The following is a 26,147-nucleotide window of genomic DNA, read 5'->3' as shown; positions in this document are numbered from 1 at the left end:
AGCAGGACCCTAGGGTGTCAGGTCTTCCTCCAGCTTGTGGAGTGCAAGAGAAGGGATACCTGTTTTGGCTGGCAAATTTCCCCCAGCTATGTTACCCTAGTCCTTGGGGTTTCTGTTCCAGCACCTTGGGCAACTTCCTGCCAGTTTGCTGCCTGACACAAGGTAGTCCTCAGCCTGTCCGACAGCTGTGTCCCCTGCCTGGGATGCAGCCCATTATCCAAATGTTGCTGGTCACCCACTTAGCTGGAGTTGGGGAGATAGCTATTCTGCCCCTTAGTGGCTGTGACAATGGGGTTTATATACCCCATCACAGAAGGCTTGTCCCATTTTTGAGGGGGGCGGGCTGTGAACCAGTAACTTGCCAGACTTCATCCGGTGATAGCAATGGTAGAAGCCAAAGTAGTACTGAAAGGGCTCACATACCATTGTTATCTAAGCCTGCTTGGAGATGTCACATCTCCCTATGGCTGAATATTACACTGGAAATGCACATTCCAGGTGTGGACAAATTCCACGGGGCAGAAAAATCTTATCACAGGAAAGTGTCTTGGCAGCCAAGAGCCACCCATTGTGTTGGGAAGATTGGCAGAAGCACTGGCCAACATAATCACTTCTACTCTGCAGGTACTCGATCCTCAGGTGGTCAATCCTCAGGTGGAGGATGACCCGTGGTACCTAAGGTAGTTCAGGCAGCTCACGTAAGGGACAGGATTAGAATTTAAAACTACCTTGGCAAATTAAAGTATTCATCTGAAATCAAGACAAAATTCAGTAAAGACAAGTGCAAAGTATGCTTAGGAAGTCAAAACCAAATGAACCAATACATGACAGGGAAGAGCTGGCTAGGTGGTTGTACTGCTGAAAAGGAGGTGGAGATGAGAGCGGATTACGAATTGGACATGCATCAACAGTGTGATGCAGCTGCAAAAAAGTCTTACTATTCTGGGGTGTTAGCAGGAGTGTTGTATGTCAGATAGGGGAGGTAATTGTCCTGCTCTACTTCACACTGATGAGGCCTCAGCTGGAGTACCATACTCAATTGTGGGTGCCACAGCTTAGGAACAATGTGGACAAACTGGAGAGAGTCCAAAGGCTTAGGAAACCTATGAGGAAAGATTTAAAAAACTGGGCATATTTCATTTTAAGAAGCAGGGGACTGTAATCAAGCACACAGGGAATCTCAGCTAGCAGTAGCTATGTAGGGCTGGTGAAGTGGGGCTGATTCTGGTCCCTAGAAGGAAGCAGCTTGCAGGGAGCTCTAGGAGTGTATGTAGGGTGCTCAGGGCACCTGGGGTAGAGAGGCCCTGAGGGGACCCAGGTAGGGTGGGGGACAGCAGCGCGTGAGGGGAAGGGATGGGTGGGGCTCGGTCCCCCTGGCGGCCTAGAGGGGGCGGGCCCGTCTCTATGGCAACGGGATGCCCCGCCCTACAGCCCATATGCGAGCCCCACGGGGAGGCGGCGCTCATTCCGCGGCCGGGATGCTGCTGCCGCTGCTGCTGGTCGGGCTCCTGCTGCCCGCTGCGCTGGTGGCCGCTCCGGGGGCCGGGGCGCTGCGGGAGCTGGAGGCCGGCCTGGACCCTGCGGCCCTGGAGGCGGCTCGCTTCGCCCTGGAGAGCTACAGCCGGGCAGCGGAGCAGCGCGGGGGGCCGGCCCGGCTGGGGGCTATCCGGCGGGCGCAGGCCCAGGTGAGGGGCTGGGCTGGGCTGTGGGTAGGGATTGGGCCGAGCCGGGTTGAGCGCGGTGCGCGTGCAGGGCCCGGGCCGGGGGTGTCCGGCGACCGGCAGCCTGGCTGGGGATAGGGAGAACGGACTGTGGGTCCGTGTTTGCAGTCACGGACCGGGTGATATGAGCCAGGCAGGGGAGTGATCTGGTTTGTGCTGCGGTGCAGAAGGACTGCAAGCTGCATCATATGACCACGGCCTCGCTGCGTAGGGGTTTGGACTAGGCAGGGTACAGGGCAGAGGGGCTGGGGGCATGGACTGGGTTCTAGTGATGGAGGTGGATGGGGTATGGACTGAGTTATATAGATCAGGGCGTGACGGGGGGTGCGTAGGGACAGGCTGGGACATATGGACTGGAGTATACTGTACAAGGGCTAGTGGGGTCTGGGGTGGGTTATGTGGACTGCGGTGGGGGGCACAGTGTGTGTTATACGGCTAAAGGCTCTGGCTTGAGTTGTAGACTTGAAGGTCTACACATTGATCATGCAGGGCAAAGGGGTATATTGGGGTACATGGACTGGGATACAGGGCAAAGGGCTGGGGGGCATGGACTGGGTTACATGGATTTGGGAATGACAAAAGGAATAGGGATTGCAGCTTGAGGCCTGGGCCTGGTCTATGCTAGAAAATTAGGTCATCTTAACTACGTGGGTCAGGGGTGTGACAAATCCACGCCCTAAGTTTCTGTGTAGCCCACACTAGGTCAACAGAAGAATTCTTCCATCAACCTAGTTACCGCTTCTTGGGGAGGTGGATTACCTACACCGATGGGAGAACCCCATCGTCATAGGTAGTGTCTACCCTGAAGCGCTACAGTGGCACATCTGTACTGCTGTCGTGTTTTAAATGTAGACAGGCCCTGAGGTAAATGGACCGTTGGGGTTGTAGTTGATATGCTGGGGTATGGCCTGGCCTATACGAGGGTATGGTCTGGGGATTAAGACTAGAATGTACAGTAAAAGCACTGCTGGTGTCATTTGAGTTCTATGGACTGAGTGAGGGGTTATAGACAGGTGTACAGGGCAAAAGGACTGTGGGAGATGGGGATTGGGTTATATGGACTAGATAAGGGGCTGTGGACTAGATTATGTGAACTGGGGCCGTAAACTGGGTTATGTGGACTGGGAGGAATTACTAATTTGTATGATTACTTATGTGTGTTTCTAAGGGCAGTTACCACCCGGTGAATCTGACTTTCCTTCCTAGTACAATAACGGGAAGGAAACAATTGGAACCTCTGTAGAGTAACAGATTTGTGAGCAAAAGGTTTATAAAGAATCATCCTGCCCGGATAAATGCGATAATTTCCATAGCTAAACAAATGGACATCCGGAGAATCCTGCCATAGGTTGGAATGTTACGAAAACACTTGCTGCAGTCTCTCGCAACATCCTAATTGAAAAATTAATTCAATTTGGCTTGGATCAGAGCGCAGTCATGTGGGCTGGACATTCTCTAAGAGACTAAGGAGATAAACAGGAAGGTGTTCGAGTTGGGGAGGTGCCTAATTAGTACCATAGGGCATGGCTTTATTTAACTTGATGATTCAGGAGAAATAGCACATGAACGAAACTTGCAGAAGATTCTAATAGTGGGAGCAGCTGGAAATACTGTTGAGAACAGAAATAATACAAAACACTCATTCATGTTAGAAAAATGAGCTTTTTCATGGAGATCTGCAGCTAACACGTGAGAGAAAAATTAATCTGAAACCCAGATACGCTTATGGAGGGAGAGCTAATCTGATGCATCAGGCAAAGTCTTCAGTTGAGATAGGAAAGTATGAATGCCATTGTACAAGGCACTGGCAAGGCGTCATCTGGAATGCCGTGTTCCATTCTGTTCTGGTCACCCATGTTCAGCAAAGATGAATTCAAATTGGCCCGGTACAGAGAAGGGCTCCCAGGTTGATGATCGGGGAATGGAGAGCTGATTTTAGGAGAGGAGACTGAAAGAGCTGGATTAGTTTAGCCTGGCCAGGCGAAGGCTGAGAGAGGATCTGGTTGCTCTGTCTAGGTACAGTGGGGGAGACTCCACGGAGGGAAAAGATCTATTGAAGCTAAAGGACAATGTTGGCGAAAGAACAAATGGGGATAAACTGGCCAGGAATCAACTGAGGCTGGAAATGAGAAGAAGGTTTGTGCCCATCCGAGGAGGGAGGGTCTGGAATACCTCCCCATAGGAGCAGTGCGGGGCAAACAACCCAGCTACGCCGCTACCTCGATATAATGCGACCCGATACAACACGAATTCGGATATAACGTGGTAAAGCAGTGCTCCGGGGGTGGGGTGCTGCGCACTCTGGTGGATCAAAGCAAGTTCAATATAACGCGGTTTCACCTCTAACACGGTAAGATTTTTTGGCTCCCGAGGACAGCGTTCTATCAAGGTAGAGGTGTAGTTTGAGGATGGAGCTGGATAAGTTTTGGACTGGATTCTATGATGGGGCGTTGCCTGTGATAGTGGGGACTGGACTTGAGGACTTGATAACCCGGTAGGTCCCTTCCAGCCCTACGTTTCTATTGACTTAAAAGCTGATAAAAGAAAATACATGGTTCACACACCCTGTCGTGACCCTTTGGAACTACTTGCCTCAGGAAGTCATTGATGTCAAGAACTTAGCAAGATTCAAAAAGGGATTGGCCATTTATATGGATCTCAGGAATATTCACAGGTGTCCTACATAATGACAACAATTTTGGAAGGGGTATAAAACCCTGTGCTTTAGGGCTTAAGCTGATCTCTGTTAGAGACCAGGGTGAGAGCTAATGGAGTGGAGGGGAGGTTATCCCATATCTTCATACTGTGGGGTTCTTGTACCTTCCTCTGAAGCATCTGGCCACTGTCAGAAACAGGATTTTAACTAGACAGACTTTGGGTCTGATCCAGTCTGGCGATTCCTGTGCAAGTTTCTCTTGCAGGGTAGCCCTGGGAAGACACCCTTCCCCCCCTCCTGTCCCCTGCAATCTTGCACTCCATTCTAGATCTCTCAGTGCCAGAGGCTTCCTATTCCAGAGCAGAGAGGGCATAGTGTCCTGGGGCTGTGCACGAGGCTGCCTGGAACTAGGTATAACATATGTTCTGTTTCCCATGGCCCCCTGTGGGTCCTGGAAGCTGAGAGTAGCTAGCGTGCAGAGAGCTCCAGCCTCGTCCTTTGCTCTGGGGGCTGGGAGCAGAGTCAGTGTGGAGCCCTCACTCCAGCTCTACCCTGACTGGCACGGGAGATATTCTCAAGGGGCAGTTTACTTCTATGCCAGGGCTCCTAGGAGCTACTCTAATATAACTACTAACTTTAAGATCCCTTTGCAGTGCCAGAGTGGTGTGACTGAGGATTCAGACCCGCTATTCTGGATTTGTAACCAGCAGGAATTAATTAACATAATTAACAATATGTAGCATCTTTCCACTTACGAAGCCCTGTACAAAAGTACGTGATTAACCCTTCCAGATGCTGGTAAATAAGAAGATGTAATAATTAATCCACACACTTCGCACATGACAAATAAACCAGTTATCGGAACTCAAAATAGGGCAAAGCATTCTAAGCTAGCAGGAGACTCGAGAGGCGAGGAAATCCTATTAGGGTATGTCTGCACTGCAGGGGGAGGTGTAACTCCCAGCCTAGGCAGACGTGCACAGACTAGCTCTGCTTGAGCAAGCGTGCCATAAATAGCAGCAAGTCTGCGGGGGTACGGGCAGTGGTTTGGGCTTGCTGCCCAAGTCCAATCCTGTTGGAGATCCTAGGTATGTACTCAAGCGATGGCTTGGACTAGCCACTTGGGTACGTTCCTAGGATCTCAGATGGGCTTGCATTCTGGTGGCTAGCCATTTTTATCATGCTAGGGCACGTACACCTACCCAAACTGGGAATTACACCTCCCAGCTGCAGCATAGACACACCCTTAGAGAGAACTTGCTAATGGACCTTCATGTTCCCCTGTTAGTCACAGCTAGGCCAGCACAGGACTGTCTTCTGGAGATAACCCAGTTATTGTCTTTACATCCCTAAGTGTTGGTACATTCCATTTTACTTACGCCTTTGCATTACTGGTTGGAACAATGAGGAATAGACCAGGCAGCTTCACTCTTGTTTCTAGTCAATTTTGCTTTTCAAGTTTGGCTAGCATATTGGAGGCTGGTCTAAAAGTTATGTTCCAATTCAACCACATGTTATTGGGCTAGATGCAGGAATCGCTGGGTGAAATTCTCTGTCCTGTGTCAGGCTCCTGCCTGATCATAGTGATCCCCTCCTGGCTTAAAATCTGCAAATTTAGCACAGATCTACCCTCAAACTTCAGACTAGTGCTGGGAGATCTATAGTTTTATAAATAACTGCTTCTGGTAGATTACTTTCTGATTGCTTGTTACCTCTGTATGTAGCATCAATGAGACCAGTACGGGAGTAAATCGTCCAATGGTGGGGGCCTCATTTTAGAAAGAATGTTGAAAAATTGGAGAGGGTGCTGAGAAGAGGGCTGGGAAAAAATGCCTGACAATGAGAAACTTAAGGAGTGCTGCCTGTTTAGCTTCTCAAAATTATCAAAAGGTGATTTGATCCTAGTGTGAAAGTACCCTCAGGGAGAAAATCCTAGGTACTAAAGGGCTCTTTAGTGGAGAAAGGCAGAACAAGAACCAGTGGCTGAAGTTAAAACCAGACACATTGCCATTAAAAATAAGATGCACATTTTTACCAATTAGGGATTAACCCTCAGAACAAACTCTCAAGGGAAGTGGTGGGTTCCCCATCTCTTGATGTCTGTGAATCCAGACCTGGCTGCCTTTCTGGAAGGTGTTTTAGCCAAACACAAGTTATTGGGCTTAACACAGGGGTGACTGTGGGATATTCTCTGAATTGTGCTATACGGGAGGTCAGAGTAGATGATCTAATGGTCATGCTTTATAAATGCTTTATATTCGCCTGTATAAGAAATAAGCTAGGAAATCTGAACCCAAGTTTGTCCCAACAAGATCGCTGTAGCATCCTTTGCTGTAGAGATGAGCCAGAACTTGGCTGTAATGAATATAGAGGGGAATCTTTATCCAGGCAGCTGGACACAGACACAAACTGGTGTTCTGTCTTCACCAGTTCCCCATTTATTGTCACTGAATGTTAAGTTCTAGGCTGGGGTCTGCAGTAATGGAGCAGACGGTGCCATGCTCTGCCTACCCGAGAACTGTGCTCTGTCTGCAGGTGGTGAATGGGATCAAGTACTATCTGGATGTGACCCTGCTGAAGTCACCGTGTAGCCAGCACCGATTCACAAACCAGGATGCTGCTATCTGTGAAAATTCAGTGGAGCCGGAGCAAATAGTAAGGACCAGGTGCTGGGTTGTGGTTGTTTTGGGTCTGTCACAGATCCACCCTCTTGGTGCAACACCCCCAGCTTTGGCACAGTCTCTTGGAGGAACCCCCTCAATGCACCAGATCCCCAATGGGGGGGGGGGAGGGGGTCTCACCGCTTCTGTAGACTGAACCTGTGGGGTTCCAGCACTCCTGCTTCACGCTGTGAACTCTCTACAGTGAGTCCAGCTGAGAGAGACTCCTGGTTAATGTACCTAGCCCAGCCTTTGCAGTGACACTCAAACAGTGTTGTCAAAACAGTCGGGTTTATTAGTCAGCTGGAACACCGCGTAGGCCGTCCTTAGGTGAGCACAGAGAAATGAAGGTCAAAGCCTACTCCCGGTCCATTCTGGCCAGCGCAGAGCCCAGCAAGCTGTAGCGAACGCCAGGTTCAGGCTGTCTCTCTCTGTCTGATGTCCTTGGTCAGCTCCAAGGTGAGAGCCCAGACTCCATCCAGCAGCCAGTTCCTATCCCCCCACCTCCCACCTTCCAAGTCCTTTGTTCTGGAGCTGGGTGATCTTGCTCAGCTTCCCTGCTGAGAGGTGGGGAAATCCATCTCCCTCTGGGTCATTAGTTGTTAGGTGTCAGTGTCCTGGTGACTGGATTTGCCACTGGCTTCTCGGATTCTCCATTGATACGGGGTCACCCTCAGCCAGTCCTTTTTAATGACCCATTCAGGCTCAGACAGACAGTCCTTTTCCCCCCCACTGGGCAGCCATACAAAATGTAGAGGAAACCGAGGCACACACCGGGGCTGTAAAAATATTACGGAAAAATCCTGTTTCATCACAGGGTCCACATAATCAGATCCTCCCACTCTTAATAAGTCAATTAAACTGGTGTGACTCTAGTGTTGTATCATTGACCTCCATGGAATTAGGGCTAGATTCTCTCTGTGCACCAAGATAAATGTGGATTCATCTCACTGATTTGAATGAGGTGATTCTGGATTTACACTGCTATCACAGAGAGCAGAATCTGGGCAGAGATATTGTGAATCACTGCCTTTCTCCTTCCCCCAGTAACTCCAGGAGTTCTGAAATCGTGGACACCTGGCAAGGGCCACATCTCCAACTGGGTAGGAGCCCAAAGGATACACTTAATTTGCATGAAATGGAACAGGTATGAAGGTATGGCCGAGGGTACTGCAGCTCCCAGCATATCTTGCTTCATCTTGATTCAAGTGGAGGCCAGTTATTGTTGAGCATGGCATCCTGGGATCTGTAGTTTCCACGGCTCTGCTTTAAGAGAAGGCAGACAGTTAGGATCCCAGTGAGTGGACACATAGGGAGGTCTCATCTGGGATGCAGTAAGATGTGGGGTGGTGTTTGGGGATTGGACTTTTCCAATTCCCGATTGGGATTCTAGAAGGGGATGTTGTTCTCAAAGCATGATGGGAGAACTCTGTGGGCGACCCCCCCCACCACCACACCTGTCCTGTGCACACACCACTCTTACAGGCAAACACATTCCTTAGGATCAGAGTAGGAGAATTGGAGAAACTATGGGGACTTCATAGCAGTGGCAGGATAGAGCTGGGATCTATCTACCTATTTCAGAAGCAGCATCACTACCACTTGAGCTCCAGGAGAATTGCTCCTGGGTGTTTACAGTATGGGGGCTAAGACACACAGCTGATTGTCTTCTACTGGTTGAAATCAGAAGCAAGGGCACGTGTGTATGTACACGCACACCAGTGCAAGTTTCTTAAAGTATTAAAATGGGGTATCATCACAAGCAGGCAGTGGAGCTGGGGCTCTGGGAGATGGCTTTGAAACTAAACAGGGACGTTACTAATACAGAACCCAGGAGCCTGGTTACATTGTAAGCGACCTGCTGGTCTGTATTTGTCCTGTGTCAGACTCTCCAGTCATTGTCCCGTGAGCCAGGCCTCTGTCTGCTGAATCCTCTCATTCGTTGTCTTGTGACCTGGCATTAGCCCAAACACACTGTAACTAGGGGATCTTTTTATAGCTTTCATTAGTGGAGGGTCAGCTGAGTAACTCGGGTTCAGCCTGTTGACTGGAAGGATTCTGCTCTTCTCTGGCCTCTTTCAACTGTGGGTCCCAAAGCATTTTACAAATAAGCTAAGACACATGCACCCCATCCAGGAGTTAGAGAAACACTGGCCCCATTTTACAGAGTACAGCTGAGGGGCTTCCCTAGCATCGCATGTTATGAGCAGAAGTAATAATAGAACCCAGGAGTCCTGACTCTCCCAGCCCTTCCGTTCTAACCCAGCAGACCCCACTGTCCTCTCAGAGCCAGGAACAGAACCCCCCACCACCATCACCATGCCCTGCCAATCCATTCGTCCCTGCTGCCTCCAGGCAGCTTTCTGTAATGTTCATTTCTGAAATTTTGACGCAAGGCCTGTTTTTTTCTCTCTCTCCTGGAAGTCTTGTCACTTTGAGGTCTGGAGTCAGCCCTGGATGAACAGACAGAAGCTGGTGAAGCAGGAGTGTCGTCCAGCTGGTATGGCGAGTCTGCATGGGTGTCATCCCTTTAAAGGATCCTGACTAGAATGTAAACAAGAGCATTAAGTCTGGAATCAAAGCCACACCCCTCCACCACCTGCACACTTGGCATAGGGTCACTTACCATGTATTTCCTGGGTGGAAGGAACTGGTTATGGAAGCTTTAATCCACTTCTGGCCATTAAAGAGTCATTTGGCACTTTCCCAAATAGCTATCTGTTAATCCAATCTCCTGGCCAGGCTCCAGGTCGGCTGCTTCCACTCTGTTGACCTTAATTCCCCCCTTGTCCTCCCCTCCCCACCTGCTGTGTAGCATTGCTGTGCACTGTTGCAGAGCTGCCTTGTCTCATCCCAGAAGTGGCTGCATGTCAGCGATACCTGCATTGGTGAGACCACTCCTGGGATGCTGCATCCAGATTGACAGACGCACCGTGAAAAAGATGGTGACAGCTTTGGAAAGGGTTCAGAGAAGATCTACAATATTCATCTGTTCTAAGGAACCATTGTGATCATCCGACCTCCTGCAGAACACAGGCCATAGGCTGGCCCTGAATTAATTCCTGGCTGAACTAGAGCAGAGCTTTTAGAAAAACACCTTGTCTTGATTTAAACATTCCCAGTGGTGGAGAATCTACCCCAGCCCTTGGTCTGTTGTTCCGACGGTTAATTCCCCTCACGGGTAAAAATGTGTTTCCCGTTTCCAGTCTGAATTTGTTCAGCTTCTGGCGTGAATGATTCCCGTTCTGGAAAAGCTGTCTGGAGTGAGAGACTAAGGCCTGCTGTAGATCCCGTTTTGTCCTGGTATAGCTATGCCAGTTAGTGGTTCTGTATAACATAGACAATGTTTCACTGTCATAGTGATATCCACCCAGCCCTAGTGTGGATGCAGTTTCCTAGGGTAAAGGTGCCTTTCCCAGAATAACTTATTCCCCTTCCTGTACAGGCATACGCCTATCTATCCCCGTATAACTGCATGCACACAGAGGGGGTTGTACCACATTAACTAGACTGGTATAAAGAACAGGAGCACTTGTGGCACCTTAGAGACTAACAAATTTATTAGAGCATAAGCTTTCGTGGGCTACAGCCCACTTCTTCGGATGCATATAACAAAGCCTGATGCCAATTCTGTCCACATATCTATTCAAGTGACATCATCATAGGACCTAATCACATCAGCCATATCATCAGGGGCTCGTTCACCTGCACATCTACCAGTGTGATATATGCCATCATGTGCCAGCAATGCCCCTCTGCCATGTACATTGGCCAAACCGGACAGTCTCTACGCAAAAGAATTAATGGACACAAATCAGACATCAGGAATCATAATACTCAAAAACCAGTGGGAGAACACTTTAACCTGTCTGGCCATTCAATGACAGACCTGCGGGTGGCTATCTTACAACAGAAAAGCTTCAAAAATAGACTCCAAGGAGAGACTGCTGAGCTGGAATTGATATGCAAACTAGATACAATCAACTCAGGATTGAATAAGGACTGGGAATGGCTGAGCCATTACAAACATTGAATCTATCTCCCCTTGTAAGTATTCTCACACTTCTTATCAAACTGTCTGTACTGGGCTAGCTTGATTATCACTTCAAAAGTTTTTTTCTCTTACTTAATTGGCCTCTCAGAGTTGGTAAGACAACTCCCACCTGTTCATGCTCTCTGTATGTGTGTATATATCTCCTCAATATATGTTCCAGTCTATGCATCTGAAGAAGTGGGCTGTAGCCCACGAAAGCTTATGCTCTAATAAATTTGTTAGTCTCTAAGGTGCCACAAGTACTCCTGTTCTTTTTGCGGATACAGACTAACACAGCTGCTACTCTGTAGACTGGTATAGTTCAAGCAATACAATTTTTGTGCATTGACTGAGCTCCTTAGAGCCTTAAAGATGAAGATGTGAGTTGAACTCAGGCTGTAAGTGTGTCCCCAGGGAGGAGAGTTTGGAGGGCAGAGGACTCATCAGTTCAGCAGAGAAAGGCAGATTGAGACCCAAAGGCTGAGAACTGAAGCCGGACAAGTTCAGGCTAGCAATGAGGTAACATTTTTAACAAGGAGGGGTTTAACTATTGGAACAACTGTCCAAGTGATGAAGAATCCAGCCTGTCCCTGCGAGTTTTTAGGGATTGGATGCATCTCTAAATCTATGCCCTAGCTCAGCCACCAGATATGGGCTACAGGCAGGAAGGGCCGTGGGAGGTTCTCTGGCAGGAGGTCAGAGTGGATGATCACAATGGTTCCATCTGGCCTTCCAATCTGGGAATCTAGAAGAGTGAATGTGTCATCCGATGGCTACCAACAGGATAAGGGACCTGCTACTACTGCTAGCCAAGGGAGATCTCCTTTAGCACAAGCAGTAGAGGCTGTTGGGTGTGAAGAAGATGGGCACTGGCCCTTGTTCTCCCGTGGCGTATGAGATCTATACAGTAACTGTATTGGGGCTAACTGCAGTACTCTCGGCTGCCTCCTCTTATGTTTAGAGCCATCAGAGAAGGTCCAAAGCGTGGCATCGCTGGAGCCAGAGGAGCTGGCTCATGCCAAGACACCAGAAGAACCAGTTAGCTTGGAGGCCCTTTCCCAGGTGAGTGGCTGGCTGCCTCGCTCCTCCTCCTCTCTAGCCCAGTTTGTCCTGTCTCTTGACGGGCCCCAGTCTCCCTTCTAGCGATGGTAACTCATGGCTCTATCCCAGAAGGGAGAGTGTATGGGGCTGGAACTAGAACACATGAGGCCGCTTGCTCCCAGGGTAGGGCAGGGGGATGTGGCCTGGATTAGGGGAGTATGTCACGTGGGGCAGGGTGCTTCTCTGGGTTGCATTTCTCCAGTCCCCTCCCGTGATACGCTGCTTCATACCTTCCCCCATGCCACCGCCCTGGCCTCTGGCTCCACCCCCTTGCCACTCTGCCCCTGTGCTGTGCCTCAGCGTGGCACCTCCTCTGGTCACCAGCCCTAAGGCCAACCTCCTGCAATGCTCCAGAGACAGACCTGCTGCAGGAGGAGGCTGAGAATGGGTCTATAGCACCCCCTGCAGCCAGGCACTCGCCTGGCCTTGGCAGATGGCACGTCTTCCAGCATCAGTCACTGAGTTACCGCCTCCAGCCTTCCAGGTCTCTAAGCCGCTTGCCTCCCTGTCCCTAGAATGCCTCCATCCAGCTGATCTCGCTGTTCAAAGACTTCCTGACCACCTACAAGAAGAGCTACAAGGATGAAAGAGGTGAGCCCCAGGTGCTGGCATATCTCTTGGGCCCTCATCCCACCACCTTTGCAGAATCCTGCGAGCCAGCTCCTGTCACCCTTTCAGCTCTTCCCACCTAAGAATCCTTTGCACTGGCTCCTGCAACACGTCAGGGAGCCCCCCGTATCTCGGACACACTCCCTGCCTCACAATGACTCTGACTCCCTGGGTCTGTTTCCCTGTTTAGAAGCCGAGAGGCGTTTGCAGATCTTCGCGGAGAACCTGGAAAAGGCTCGGACAATCCAGGAGCTGGACCAGGGCACAGCCGAGTATGGAGTCACCAAGTTCAGTGACCTGACGGGTGAGAGGGCGATGGCTTTGGGCTCAGTGTGCCCATGGAGTCGTGGCAGCACACCCTACTGGGAAGGGCTAGGAGCTCCCCGCTCTTTACACGTGGGGCCAGGGCTGGAGTAGCCGGGAGCTCTCCCCACAGCTAGCGCTCCTGCCCCACTCTCTGCAGCGCCCCCTGCCAGGGGAGATCATAGGCAAGTACCCTGTGTCTCCTGAGTCCTGGGCGTTTCTCCACAGCTTCTTTCTGTCTCATTTCAGAGGAGGAATTTCGCTCCCTGTACCTGAATCCGCTGCTGGCTAAATTCCCGGCCCGGCCCATGAAACCGGCTGCCATCCCCAGCGACCCGCCTCCTGCCGAATGGGACTGGCGGGAGCATGGAGCTGTCACTGACGTCAAGGACCAGGTGGGTTTCCATGGCTACATTAACCCGCCTCCCCTGACAGCAGCAGCTGCAGAGCTTAGGCCAGGGGTGGGCAAACTTTTTGGCCTGAGGGCCGCATCAGGTTTTGGAAATTGTATGGAGGGCTGGTTAGGAGAGGCTGTGCCTCCCCAAACAGCCAGGCATGGCCTGGCCCCTGCCCCCTATCCAACCCCCCCTTCCCCCCCCCGCTTCTCGCCCCCTGACAGTGTTGTACTTAAAGTACTGCACAGGATCTTTTCAGGGGGAATAAGGCAGAACGCCACATTTATTAGTAATACATGTATTCATTAACACTGTATTATATGTATATAATATATTACACTTACACTCACACACACACACAAACCCATTCCGTCTTGTTGTTACCAATTAGTTGCTCCCCTTAACTTCACTGGCCAGGTGAGTTAGATGGGGGAGGGGGTGGAGCCGGGCTTCTGCCGATCCAGATCGATGCTCCCATGTTGACAAGACGAGACCCGGGGTCCTCTGCAAGACACCTCACTTTTATAGCAGCTTTCCTCTTATGCTAATCTATACCAGATTCAAACTCTGTGTCTGTGTCCATTGGTCCTTTGTGCTGCTTTCTTTTGAGTGTTGTCCCAATGCTGCAAAGAGGGTGTTTCCAAAAGAAGGTGCTTGCTTCTAACCCCCGAGGCCGTCAGTATGTCTGCTTGTCTTTAATGAGCCCACTTGACACGTTTTATTGTTCTTGGGTCTGGCTCCCAGCCCCTCTCCAACAGTTGAGGCTGTCTGGAGGTGCTGCCTTTCATGCCTTGCTCATCCACACCTCATTCATTCAACAGGGCAATTGATTAAGAGTGGGGGGAGGGGGAGAGCTCTTGTTCTACTGCTAGCAAAAAGAAAATTTTCTTCTATCTTATTCTATCCTTAGGGGCTATAATATTATACCAAGGGCAATGCAAAGTTTCTAAATGAGGCTTTGATACAAAGTCCCATGAAAACAGAGGTCACACGTGGGTAGACCCACCACAAGGTTATATGAAGAGGCACAATGTAAAGTCATATGAAAATTATTAGAGATTGATCTACATTGTCCCCCTTTTGACCTCTCAAGAACAATTCTTGAGTGGTCACCATATAAATCTTTTGTATTTGTTGCAAACAAACCAAACAATTATAACCAGGTGAATATAACTAAAACCATTACAATTGACTAAACACCAGATATAACATAAACACAAATGCAAACAATTATAATTATAATAATTGGAAATACAACAAAACCGTTACCATTACAATAATTGGGTACATTGACAAACAAAATGAGGCCCAAGTTTGATGCTGCAATAGCCATCAAACAATAAAAGTCACTGAGGTCAGGACATTCTTAAGCACACACAACAAATAAGATTTTGTAGGAGTACCACAGTTGTTATGCAAGGTTAAGCTGATTTGGACTTAAACTAACATTCATTTGCTAAAATGTTTTAGAATTCCCTATTTTTAACAGTTGTTCTCAGAGGTTTCTAGGGACATGAAAGATGGGGCCATACAATTATGGGCCAAGGTCTTACAGGTGATGGGGGCCCAAGAACTACCCTTCAGAGCTTGGGGAAATAGAATCAGAGTGCATAGAGGAAAGTGTGGAATGAATAATAATACAAGCAAATGTAACTAACAATACAAATGTATCAAGAACAAAAAACCAACAACAAAATGATTATTAGAAAACCTGACAAAACAAAACAAAATAACCCTGATGTACTGGGGACTAAAGTTTTTTGGACACAAGTGGTGATTGATAAATTGGATGGACATGGGGGAAGTAGAGAGAGGAAAAGACATTTGCCTTGTCTAGTGTAGTATCCCCTCTTTTTCTGGATCCAATGCTAGCACAGGACACCACTAGAGACAGACACAGAACATGCAACACAGAACACTGAACACAGACTTTGTCATGACACTATAACCATGGTATTTTATAACTCTTCAGCTGGTACCAGCTCTCCTGATGTTTTGGTTCAGAACCTGAAAGATAGAAGCTTGGAAACAAATTAGCACAGTGCTTTCACCATGGCAGAACCTGCTTGGTCTCTGCCACAGTGTGTTTGGTACTTGGGGCTGCACAAATGCTAATTAAGTGGTGCATTTCTTGTGAGTGTAAATTCTCCCTTTCTCTCAGTAAAAGGGCGTTAACACTCTATCTAGAAAAAAATTTGTTTTAAAATCTTTAGCCATTTTGCCATGGCCTGGAGATCTGAGGCACAAGCAGGCACTGTTGTTAACTGTTTCAATGGCATTTTGGCCCTGGGAGGAGGAATTTACCCAAATATCCCCCTTCCCAATCTCCCAAAGGTTTGCCCCCTTCTGGGGTCTCAAATGTTTCTTTTCCTGATGTTACTGCTGCTGTAAGATTTGAGAGTGCTGTTTTAACTCTCTGTACCCAACCTGTTTTTCAGTTTCTCTATCTGTTGCTTGCCTGGGCCCGATCCTGCTTTTTCCAATAAACAGTTCCTTTCCATGGGCACAAGCCTTGTTCCACTACCAATTTAGCAAGGAGGGTGGGCTTTCCAACTAGCCCCCACCCTTCCTGGTCCCATTCCTTAAACATTTTCTTCAAAATTGTGAAATTACCAGAATATTACTTACAAAAAAACAAACAAACATAAACCACACTACACTGCCCAAACTCCTATATCCTTCAGAGTTTGGTTTAACAGAACAAGATCTGCATCTTATGTTTTTAACCCACTCTGGGCCAGAGGGAGAGACGCTAAGCTTCCCTCTGTATTACTTGGTCTGCTACCACCGAGGGTTCATACACCAATTATACAAATCCTTCCCCGGATCAGAGTGAGAAACACTAAGTTCTCCTCTTTAGCTCAGCCTTCCTATGGCTGAGGGTGTATGTACCTCTACAACACAATTGAAACCTAAACTCCTATATCCTTCAGAGTTTGGTTAGATCCTTCCCCGGATCACAGTGAGAAACACAATTTAAACCTAAACTCCTATATCCTTCAGAGTTTGGTTAATTAACTGAAAGTTTACGCTCTTTTTCCTATAGTGCCAGGCTTGCTAAAGCTGGCGGTGTGCACACCAGTTTTATAATAACTGTGGATTCTATGCTTGCTCCCCCTTTCGCATTCTCCACCAAAATGTTGTACTTAAAGTACTGCACAGGATCTTTTCAGGGGGAATAAGGCAGAACGCCACATTTATTAGTAATACATGTATTCATTAACACTGTATTATATGCATATAATATATTACACTTACACTCACACACACACACAAACCCATTCCGTCTTGTTGTTACCAATTAGTTGCTCCCCTTAACTTCACTGGCCAGGTGAGTTAGATGGGGGAGGGGGTGGAGCCGGGCTTCTGCCGATCCGGATCGATGCTCCCATGTTGACAAGATGAGACCCGGGGTCCTCTGCAAGACACCTCACTTTTATAGCAGCTTTCCTCTTATGCTAATCTATACCAGATTCAAACTCTGTGTCTGTGTCCATTGGTCCTTTGTGCTGCTTTCTTTTGAGTGTTGTCCCAATGCTGCAAAGAGGGTGTTTCCAAAAGAAGGTGCTTGCTTCTAACCCCCGAGGCCATCAGTATGTCTGCTTGTCTTTAATGAGCCCACTTGACACGTTTTATTGTTCTTGGGTCTGGCTCCCAGCCCCTCTCCAACAGTTGAGGCTGTCTGGAGGTGCTGCCTTTCATGCCTTGCTCATCCACACCTCATTCATTCAACAGGGCAATTGATTAAGAGTGGGGGGAGGGGGAGAGCTCTTGTTCTACTGCTAGCAAAAAGAAAATTTTCTTCTATCTTATTCTATCCTTAGGGGCTATAATATTATACCAAGGGCAATGCAAAGTTTCTAAATGAGGCTTTGATACAAAGTCCCATGAAAACAGAGGTCACACGTGGGTAGACCCACCACAAGGTTATATGAAGAGGCACAATGTAAAGTCATATGAAAATTATTAGAGATTGATCTACAACAGCACCTCCCCCAGGACCCCTGCCCCATCCACCCCCTGCTCCCTGTCCCCTGATTTCTCCTGGAACCCCCGCCCCTGACTGCCACCCCCATCCAACCCCCCCCTCCTTCCTGACTGCCCCCCGGAACCCCTGCCCCCATTCAACCCTCCTGTTCCCCGCCCTCTGACTGCCCCTCCCCCTATCCACACCCCCGCCCCCTGACCACCATCCCAAACTCCCCTGCCCTGTATCCAAGTCCCCCACTCCCTGCCCCCTTACCGCACTGCCTGGAGCACCTGTGGCCGGCGGCATTACAGTCGCGCCGCCCGGCTGGAGCCAGCCACACACTGCGCAGCACAGAGCACCGGGTCAGGCCGGGCTCTGCAGCTGCGCTGCTCCAGGAGCTCGCAGCCCACCGCCCAGAGCATTGTGCCAGCGGCAAAGCAAGCTCGGGCTGCAGGGGAGGGGGAACAGCAGGGGAGGGGCCGGGGCAAGCCTCCCAGGCCAGGAGCTCAGGGGCTGGACAGGAGGGTCCTGCAGGCCGGATGTGGCCCATGGGCTGTAGTTTGCCCACCTCTGGCTTAGGCCAACATAACCTGTTGTGGCACTCTGTCCCCCGCTAGTGGCTAGACCAGGTATAGCAGCTGAGGCTGCTAATGCCTCTGAGCTAATGTACCTGGTTTAGCACAAGCTGTAGAGGCTCAGGGAGGTAGAGCCAGAGGTTGCGGGTTTGATCCCTGCGTGCGACCCTTCCAAGGATGTCATGCCACCAGTGCTAATATAGCTGTCGCTGTCTCATCCCAAAGAGCACAGGCAGTGCCCTCTGCTGCGAGAGGCCAGGACTGGAGTAGCTGCGAGTTTCCTTGCAGCCAGCATTCCCGCACCATTTCCTGATGGGGTTTGGGAGAGTCTACGGGTTTGGGACACTGACATGTCACTCGTGGGCCATCATCTGTCTGGCCTTGTGTTTCCAGGGTATGTGCGGCTCCTGCTGGGCTTTCTCTGTCACCGGCAATGTGGAAGGACAGTGGTTCCTGCGCCGGGGGTCTCTTGTCTCGCTGTCGGAGCAGGGTATGTGGCTGGCACTTGTGACGTAGGAGCCAGGACTGGGCTGTGACAGGAATAAGAGGGATCCCTTATCCAGGACCCTGTGGCTCTCCCAGCCTGCACTGCCCAATCTGGCCACACAGGGAGCTCCCTGAGTCCTGGGCTGTTTAGCCAGGAGAGGGAGTGCATGGCATGGCTGGTGCCCCAGAGAGCCTGACCGATTCCCAGGCTCCCTGGACCTAGCTGGTTTCCCTGAGACGATGGCTCTTCGGAAATCCCTGTTAAGAGTCGATCCCTGCACCAGAGTGAAGAACCCAAACTGGCTTCGAGGAGAAGGAGGGCTGGTTGCTGGGTTCCCCCTCCCACTCCTTATTTGGGGTGGGGGTCAGGAGGTGGGAGCTAATCCCCCTTCAGTGCCCTGATCTCCCCAGAGATGTTTGCAGCTTCCACTCTGATTTCAGCACTGTCAGCAAACCTGACCAGGCCTGGGTTGGTGGTAGAGCCAGGCAGCCTCTGTCAAGACTAGGGGACCCTGTCATGTTGAGCTCTACACAAGACCCTGACTGAGGTCGCCCCATGCCCCCGGTCAGACACATTGTGAGACAGTCCCTGCCCTGCAGAGCTTCCATTCTAACTAGACCAGGGGTGGGGGAGAAAATGTGCACGGAGGGGGGAAGGAGCTTGCCCTAGGTCAGTGTCAGGACTAGGAATAGAACCCAGGTGTCCTAGTCCAGTGGCCCACGCTACCTGCTGAACACCTGTGGCAGAGAGATGTGGAGCAGCCAACCGGGGATGGGGACAGCTTTGAGGCCAGCAAAGCTTTGGGAGACCCTAACGGAGCCTCGGGAGTGGCTCCAGCTGGCCACGAGCATCCCAGCTGGGAGGCTGTTCCCGGGGGGGATGGGAGCCTGAGAGCCTCAGGTCAGTAAGAGCCAGTCTCTCTCCCTGCAGAGCTGGTGGACTGCGATGGACTGGACCATGCCTGCGGAGGAGGGCTGCCTTCCAATGCGTACGAGGCCATTGAGCAGCTAGGTGAGCTCAGGACCATCCAGGCCCAATGCAGGGAGGTCAAGGCCTTACCCTGACTGGGGCAAGCAGGTGAAGCTCAAGGGTTGGGCAGTTAAGGAAGATCCTCAGCTATTACTAGCTGAGGTAAAATAGAATAGCAGGGGGCTGTGGGTAGGGGTTGAGGGGCATTGGCAGGGCTGTATGCGCGGGAAACCTAGGGCTGGGGTAGCAGGGGGCTGTGGGTCAGGATTGGGGTCAGAGGCTGAGCTGTGGGTGGGGGTGATGGGGAGCCCAGGGCTGGGGTAGCAGGGGGCTGTGGGTCGGGATTGAGGCGCATCGCAGAGCTTTTCCAAATCCCTATAGTCTTGTACAAGCCCCAGGCGAGTTCCCTGCAGCAGGATCTATCTCTTAGCCCCTGGCATTATTAACCCTCCCTTCCCGGGGATCGCTCCTTCCAGGTGGCCTGGAGACAGAGGGTGATTATAGCTATGAGGGCCACAAGCAGAGCTGCAGCTTCTCCACCACCAAGGTGGCCGTCTACATCAACAGCTCTGTGGAGATCTCCCGTGACGAGACCGGTGAGTCCGGGCTCCTCCTCCTGCTCTGCCCTGCCTCCTCCTAACTCCAGTCACTGGGGCCTGGTAGGGGGAGGGAGGGAGACTTGGAGCTGCCAGTGGAAAAGACCTGCCCTTCCACACAGCTGTGTTTGTTAGGGTAGATTGGGACCCTTTGTGCCAGGCGCTGTCCAGAGCTCCCAGCCGAGATCTTCCCCCGCGTCATGCCAGGCGCTGCACAGACAGTCCCTGCCCTAAAGAGGGTGGGAGGAGAAAGGCAGGCACAGAGTGGGGAAGGGCCTTGCCCAGGGTCACGTCACGCAGCCTGTTGTGGGTCCAGCCCAGGTCTCCTGAGTCCCAGTCCAGTGCCCTTTCCACTAGACCACGCTGCTCCCCCATACCTGTCCCGGGCAGCGCAGCCACCACCAAGCCTCTGCTAGCTGAGATGCACGTGCCAGAGCCCCAGAGAGTCCTGGCTGCAAGGAGCACAGGGAACCTCATGAGCCATGTGAGGCCGAGACCCCTTGGAGGCTGCTGATGCCTGGCGGGTCGTGCCTGTCTGCCCCCTTCCCAGTCAGCGCTGCGATAGACCCAGCGCCCTCCCTGCCACAGCCCAAACTCATCCATCCTGTCCGTTCCAGAGATCGCGGCATGGCTGGCGAAGAACGGACCCATCTCCATCGCACTCAATGCTTTCGCCATGCAGGTGAGCTGACGCTTCGGGGCAGAGCCACCTGCTCCCATGTCCTTATAGACTGGGTGGGATTCCAGTGGAGTTCAGACTCGCTGGTTCATTACAGCCTGGTGTGGCGGGCGGGCGGGGATGCGGTGTGTGCCTCAGATAAAGAGCTGTGTGAAGGCCCTGAGGCTGCTGAGATGTCCTACTCTGGCCCTGGGGGCTCTCAGAATGAGGGGTTAAAACGTGGGACCTGAGTTCTAGCCGAAGCCAGGTGGCATTGGATCCAGTGGGATGCCAGAGAATGAGCTGCTGCTCAAATTCAGCAGGGGGGCTCTCCCTTTGCATTCAGTGCTGCCCCAATACCTAGGCTTGGCACTAGGTTGTGCTGTGATGCAGGGCAGGGGCTCAGTAAGGGGCACTTCCCATCCCAGAGACGGTCAGCACCGGGCAAGGGATCCCTGTATAAAGAGCCCTGTGCTCCACCTTAGGGGTAGCTGCATCTCGGTGGCATTGTAGGGAATCTGTGCAGTTAGCTGGCTAATGTTATGTTCCTCATCTCCCTCCCCTTCAGTTCTACAGGAGGGGGGTCTCCCACCCCTTCAGGCTCTTTTGCAACCCCTGGATGATTGATCATGCCGTGCTGCTGGTGGGGTATGGGACACGTAAGTGACGCTAGTCTGGAATCCACAGGCAGGCCCCCCACCCCTTGGGGACATCAATTCCCTAGGCTCCCTTAGACCTAATGAGCCACCTTGGGCACCATCCTGTTTCCCTCCAGGACTGGCCTTGCTGGCCCTTCCTCCATACTATCCAGCCTAGAGGAGGTAGTTCTCATTGCCACCAGCATGTGTCACTGTTGAGCCAAGTCCCTGCTGCTCCCAGCCCTATCTCATGGATTTGTAGTGACCAGGGGCACAGAAAGGGGAGGTGGCTAGCTCAAAGGCATAGTGAGTCTGGCAGAATCAGAGAGAAACCCAGGTGTCCTGACTTCCAGCTCTGCTCTAACCACTAGACCCTACTCCTCTCTCAGAGGTGGGGATAGAACCCAGGAGTCTGGGTACTACTATGACCGGTTTCTATAATCTACAGAATCCCTCTTGCTATAAAAGTGGAAGCTGACAGCAGGGGCTCAGGCAGTGCTGGCTAATGATGCAACACTCCTGGCAGCCTGGGCTCTGCCCCAGCCATGTATCAGGAACTGTCCAGCCCCCTCCCCTCAAGCTTAGCCTTCATGATGGCCCTTTCTACCTTCCAGGTGACCGCACCCCCTTCTGGGCCATCAAAAACAGCTGGGGCGAGAACTGGGGCGAGCAGGTGAGTCCAGTGAGGAGCAGCTGGTGCCCATGCTGTGGGTGTGGGCTGGGATAGAGACTGCTCTGGCCACCTGGCTTTGTTCCTCTCCTCCCAATCCCTCTCCCCTGTACTGGCTGCCTGGCTTTCCCGTCCTTCCCCCAGCCCCATCCCCAGGGAGGGGAGGCCAGGTATCCTCCCAGCAGCAGCTCAAGCTGGCCTCCCTCTGTTTTCTCCCACGTTTCCAGCCTGGCCTAGTTCCCTAGTATTGTCCCTGGCAGCAGAGAGCCAGGGCTGGGCAGCAGGGGGTAGAAAAGGGGGTCTTCCATCAGGGCTGCTGGACACAGACCAATCCCTGTGGTTCTCCTGGGATTCCCAGCCTGCACCTCCCAGTCTTGCCACAGGGGGGTGCCCAAAGCTAAGCCATAATAAGCAGGTGCTGGGGGAATTAGGCCTGGAGTAGTGGCTTGCTAGCTGATGGGAACCCATCAACCCCTCTTTTTTTTCCTTTTCCAGGGCTACTACTACCTGTACCGGGGCAGCAGAGCCTGCGGGATGAACACCATGTGCAGCTCAGCTGTGGTGGACTAGACACTGCAGGACCTCCCCCGCCCCACCTCCCTGTGAATCCCCTCCTCTGTGTCTCGCTACACTGCCCCGGCCCACTAGCTTCCCTAGAGCCTAGGAGAGGGACTTGAGAAGGGGGAAGGGCCCTGGCTAAGCTCGGGGAGATGCCACAGTGTGGAAACGCAAAGGGGCTGGGAAGAGACTTGACTTGGGGCTGGCTGATCAGCAGGATGGGGGAGGCTGGGCCATGCTGGCAGGGGGCACTCATGCATGCATCTTGGGGAGTGGTCTGCCCCCTGCCCTGGAGCCCTGGTCTGCCCCCTGCCCTGGAGAATGCCACCCAGAAAGAGCTGCAGAATTTGTCCTTATGGGCCATCTCCCAGGGCTGCATCTTTGCAAGATCTCCCACTGCTGAGGCTCCTGGCTCCCCCCGCCAGTTGAGGTCAGTGGGACAGACTTCGTGGGGTGAAAGGCCACCTAGAGTGGGATGCTGGCGGCACTGGAGCTGCTGCCCAATCTATGCTCCAGTCCCTTGGGCCTCCTCCAGCCATGGGTTTGTGCAATACCCTGGAACGACGTGCCGCTCATCTCATGTTCCTCCCCCGCCCCGCTGAGCTGGAACCAAGAGTCCTGGCTCCCAGCACCAGGGCTGCTTTTCAACCCACGCTCCGAAGGCAGCTCACTCTCTCCTGGCAGAGAAACGATCCCACCCCCCGGGTTTGCTTCCGTTGGTGGATTCAATACAGTCCCTGCCAGCTGTGCCCGTTCCCATCAGGCCGGGGGCGGGAGGGGCACTTCACTAATTTCAATCCCTGGCCCTAATTCTGCTACGCTGCCCCTAGCTGGAGCTGCTGCTTCTCTCTGGAACAGGGGCTGGGCCTGCTGGTTTCTATTTTTCAAGCCTGCCTGGCTGGGTCTATTACAGGGAATCACTAATGATTAGCCTCAAGATGGGGCATTAAGCCCATGAAACTGACCAGTCTCTAGATTCCGCACCCCTCCCCCCAAAAACCATTTTTGCTCCCATCTCATGTCTTGGGGCAAGGGTTTCCAAAGCTTCACTTTTGGGGGTGGGCGCTTGGAGGAGCCTGGGTTTACAAAGGACAGGCCCTTGGGTCACACCCCTGCCCAGCTGTGGCTTTTGGAAAACAGGAATTGCGGTGCCCCAGATTCTCCTGGCTTTCAGGAAAATGCAGGCTGCTTTGAAGGATCGGAGACTAGACTGCAGGATACAGCCAGGTTCAGCCCTAGACCAAGTGGTGGCTTCGGCGCCCTCCCTCCATTTGTTAAACTTTTGAAGACCTTATAGCACCCCAGGCCCAGCACCCCAGGCAGTTGCCTGCCCCTAAATCCAGCCCTGGGTACAGCCAGCTACTGTTTAGGTGGGATTTCTTCCCCTGGCTCTCCATGGGCTCTCCTTACACTGCCAGGTGGGCAGTCCTCCCTCTGGGCTCCCCTTACAGGGCAGAGCGGAAGAAAAGCTCCCTTATATTCCAGGGCTCAGCCCTGGCACCAGCTCACATGTGAGCAGGGCTGGCCAGCCAGGGAAGCTCTCTTGGAGGCAGCAGTTCTCTGGGAGGTTGGGGGAAGGCAGCTTGGAGCACTGCATGCTGGGAGTTGTAGTCCACCCACGTCACACATGCTCTGTATTTTTCAGCCACTCTGGTGTTGCAATTTGTCTCTGAGCTATGAGAATCCACCTATCCTTTAATGCTAAACTGGCTTTCCCAGGCTCCCAGAGAGGGGCGTTAATATCCTCTCTGGAGCTGGTCAGAAAATATTTGTTTTTTTTTTCAGTGAAAAGATGTGATTTCCCCCCCCCCCCCAAGAATGCAAAAAAAAAAAAAATTTGATTCTGCCGAGCTGGGCTCCTTGGTCAGACTACATCTCCCATGATGCATTATAGTCTCCCCTCTTGCTGGCTAGCCCCAGTGCCTCATGGGAGTTGTAGTTTAGGTGCTTCTTGTGCCCATTCTCCTCTATAGGCTGGGATCCTTACTCAGACTAACCTCCCATGTTACACTGTGCTCTCCCCTTTTGGGAGGCAAAGGTGGTGTATCATGGGAGATGTAGTCTGGGGAGCACCATCCATATAGGAGAATAGGGACATGAGTCAACTGAACTACACTCCACTGTGGCATTGTGGTAGCCTGTGGGAACTGAAATATTTAATTGCCAAACTATTTTGATTGCCGGGTGTTTGGGGTTTTTTTGACACAGAAACAAAAAAAATGTAGATTTTTCCGCCAAAACCGGATAGTTTTCACAGAATATTCCTTTAGGTGAAAACGTAATTTCCTGCCGGAAAAACAGCTGGGTCAGACCATTTTTGCCCAGCCTATATGCTGCCTCCACTGCAGCCGTGTCACTTCCCATGCAGGGGGTGGGCAGGTGCAGGCTACACCTGACGTCCTGGCTTCTGCTTCCAGCTCTGCTGCTCCCAAGCTGTGTGGTCTGTGGGCAAGTCCCTTCTCCTTAGCTGTACAGCAAACAGGGGCTATTCCCCCCTTCTCAGCAAACAGGGGCTATACCCCTCCCCCACAGTGGGGTGCAAATTCATATAGGAAGCCTTTTGATCAGGCAAAGTGTTATTGTCAGAGTAGGTGATCAAAGTTGGATGGGGGGGAAGCCCTGTGGCTCCCTATATCTCCTGCTCCCCCCCTCCCAAGCACTAGTGTAAGTCCACGGTGGGAGATGGTTGAGTAGGCCTTGCTGTGATCTCACTGCTAAAACCATTCTGTTACATTCGATTCTTTCCGTTTTGCAGAGCCGCACGTAGCACAGGTTGGGGGCTCTGAACTAACGCTGCTAGAGGCTCGCTGCAGTATTTCCCCTCGCGGGGCTCCTTGGTGAAACGCACTTCGAAAGTGGATTTGCACAAGGCAAGGGGGCAGTAGCCTTTTGTGATCCTGCTTTACGCCTGCCCGGGGAGGATCTAGTCCTTCCAGTGTGTTACTGAGTGACTGGGGTTTTAGTGCCATATGTTGCTGCAACACCAGCCCAGATCTCTCCTAAGCAATAAAGAAAAGCCTGGTTGTTGGGTTTTTTCCTCTCCGCTCTGGAAACTCAGGACTTAATTAGCTGATCCGGGTTCCTGGCTCAAGGACTGAAATGGCACAGAAAGGGGGCTGGAGCGCTGATCCTTTGTGGAACCTCTGCTTAAAAGAATGGGCACTTGTCCCCAGTAGACTACAGCAAGGAAGCTGTATGTACAGGTAGGAGGAAAGTTCAGCGCACCATGGCCTACCTCCCCGGCGTGGGAGGAGCAACAGGCTAAGATTTGTTAAGCACTTTGCTTTTGGAGGATGCTGTTACAAGCGGAGGAGCAAGGAGGGGCGGGGTGAGGTTTTTTGGGGGCAAAGTTGGATTTTCCCCTTTGTCATTTGCATGGAGAAAAATTCTGCAGGTTCTTGTAACAGAAAAATGTGAAGGGCTGTTCTGTGGGAGGGAGGGCAGGCTGGGCTTGCCACAGAGCAGTGGTAGCAGGAGCTGAGAGCGATGCTGTAGGGTTTGATGTTCCTTGATCTGTGTTCTACACAAATAATAAATGATGAACCCGG

The 26,147-nt window shown here is 51.6% G+C and overlaps 1 protein-coding gene across 2 annotated transcripts; it reads left to right on the top strand.

Annotated features, from left to right (window-relative positions):
• Positions 1–1,452: 1,452 nt before the first annotated feature.
• Positions 1,453–26,147, top strand: CTSF (cathepsin F). 2 transcript variants are annotated; one of them, XM_005305498.5, is made up of 14 exons: positions 1,453–1,685; positions 6,913–7,032; positions 9,462–9,537; positions 12,032–12,132; positions 12,687–12,762; positions 12,971–13,084; positions 13,333–13,478; positions 18,417–18,513; positions 19,441–19,521; positions 19,956–20,075; positions 20,693–20,757; positions 21,302–21,392; positions 21,986–22,044; positions 22,537–26,147. In XM_005305498.5, exons 1-14 carry the CDS (start codon positions 1,479–1,481, stop codon positions 22,609–22,611), a joined length of 1,428 nt encoding a protein of 475 aa, XP_005305555.3. In that variant the 5' UTR covers positions 1,453–1,478; the 3' UTR covers positions 22,612–26,147. The 2 variants fall into 2 exon arrangements, with proteins under 2 accessions (XP_005305555.3, XP_042705679.2); XM_042849745.2 differs by lacking the exon at positions 6,913–7,032.

This window comes from Chrysemys picta, chromosome 7 (assembly GCF_011386835.1).
Source record: "Chrysemys picta bellii isolate R12L10 chromosome 7, ASM1138683v2, whole genome shotgun sequence".
Classification (NCBI taxonomy): Eukaryota; Metazoa; Chordata; order Testudines; family Emydidae; genus Chrysemys; species Chrysemys picta.
The sequence above is the reverse complement of the archived record's forward strand: the minus strand, read 5'-3'. Positions and strand labels throughout refer to the sequence as shown.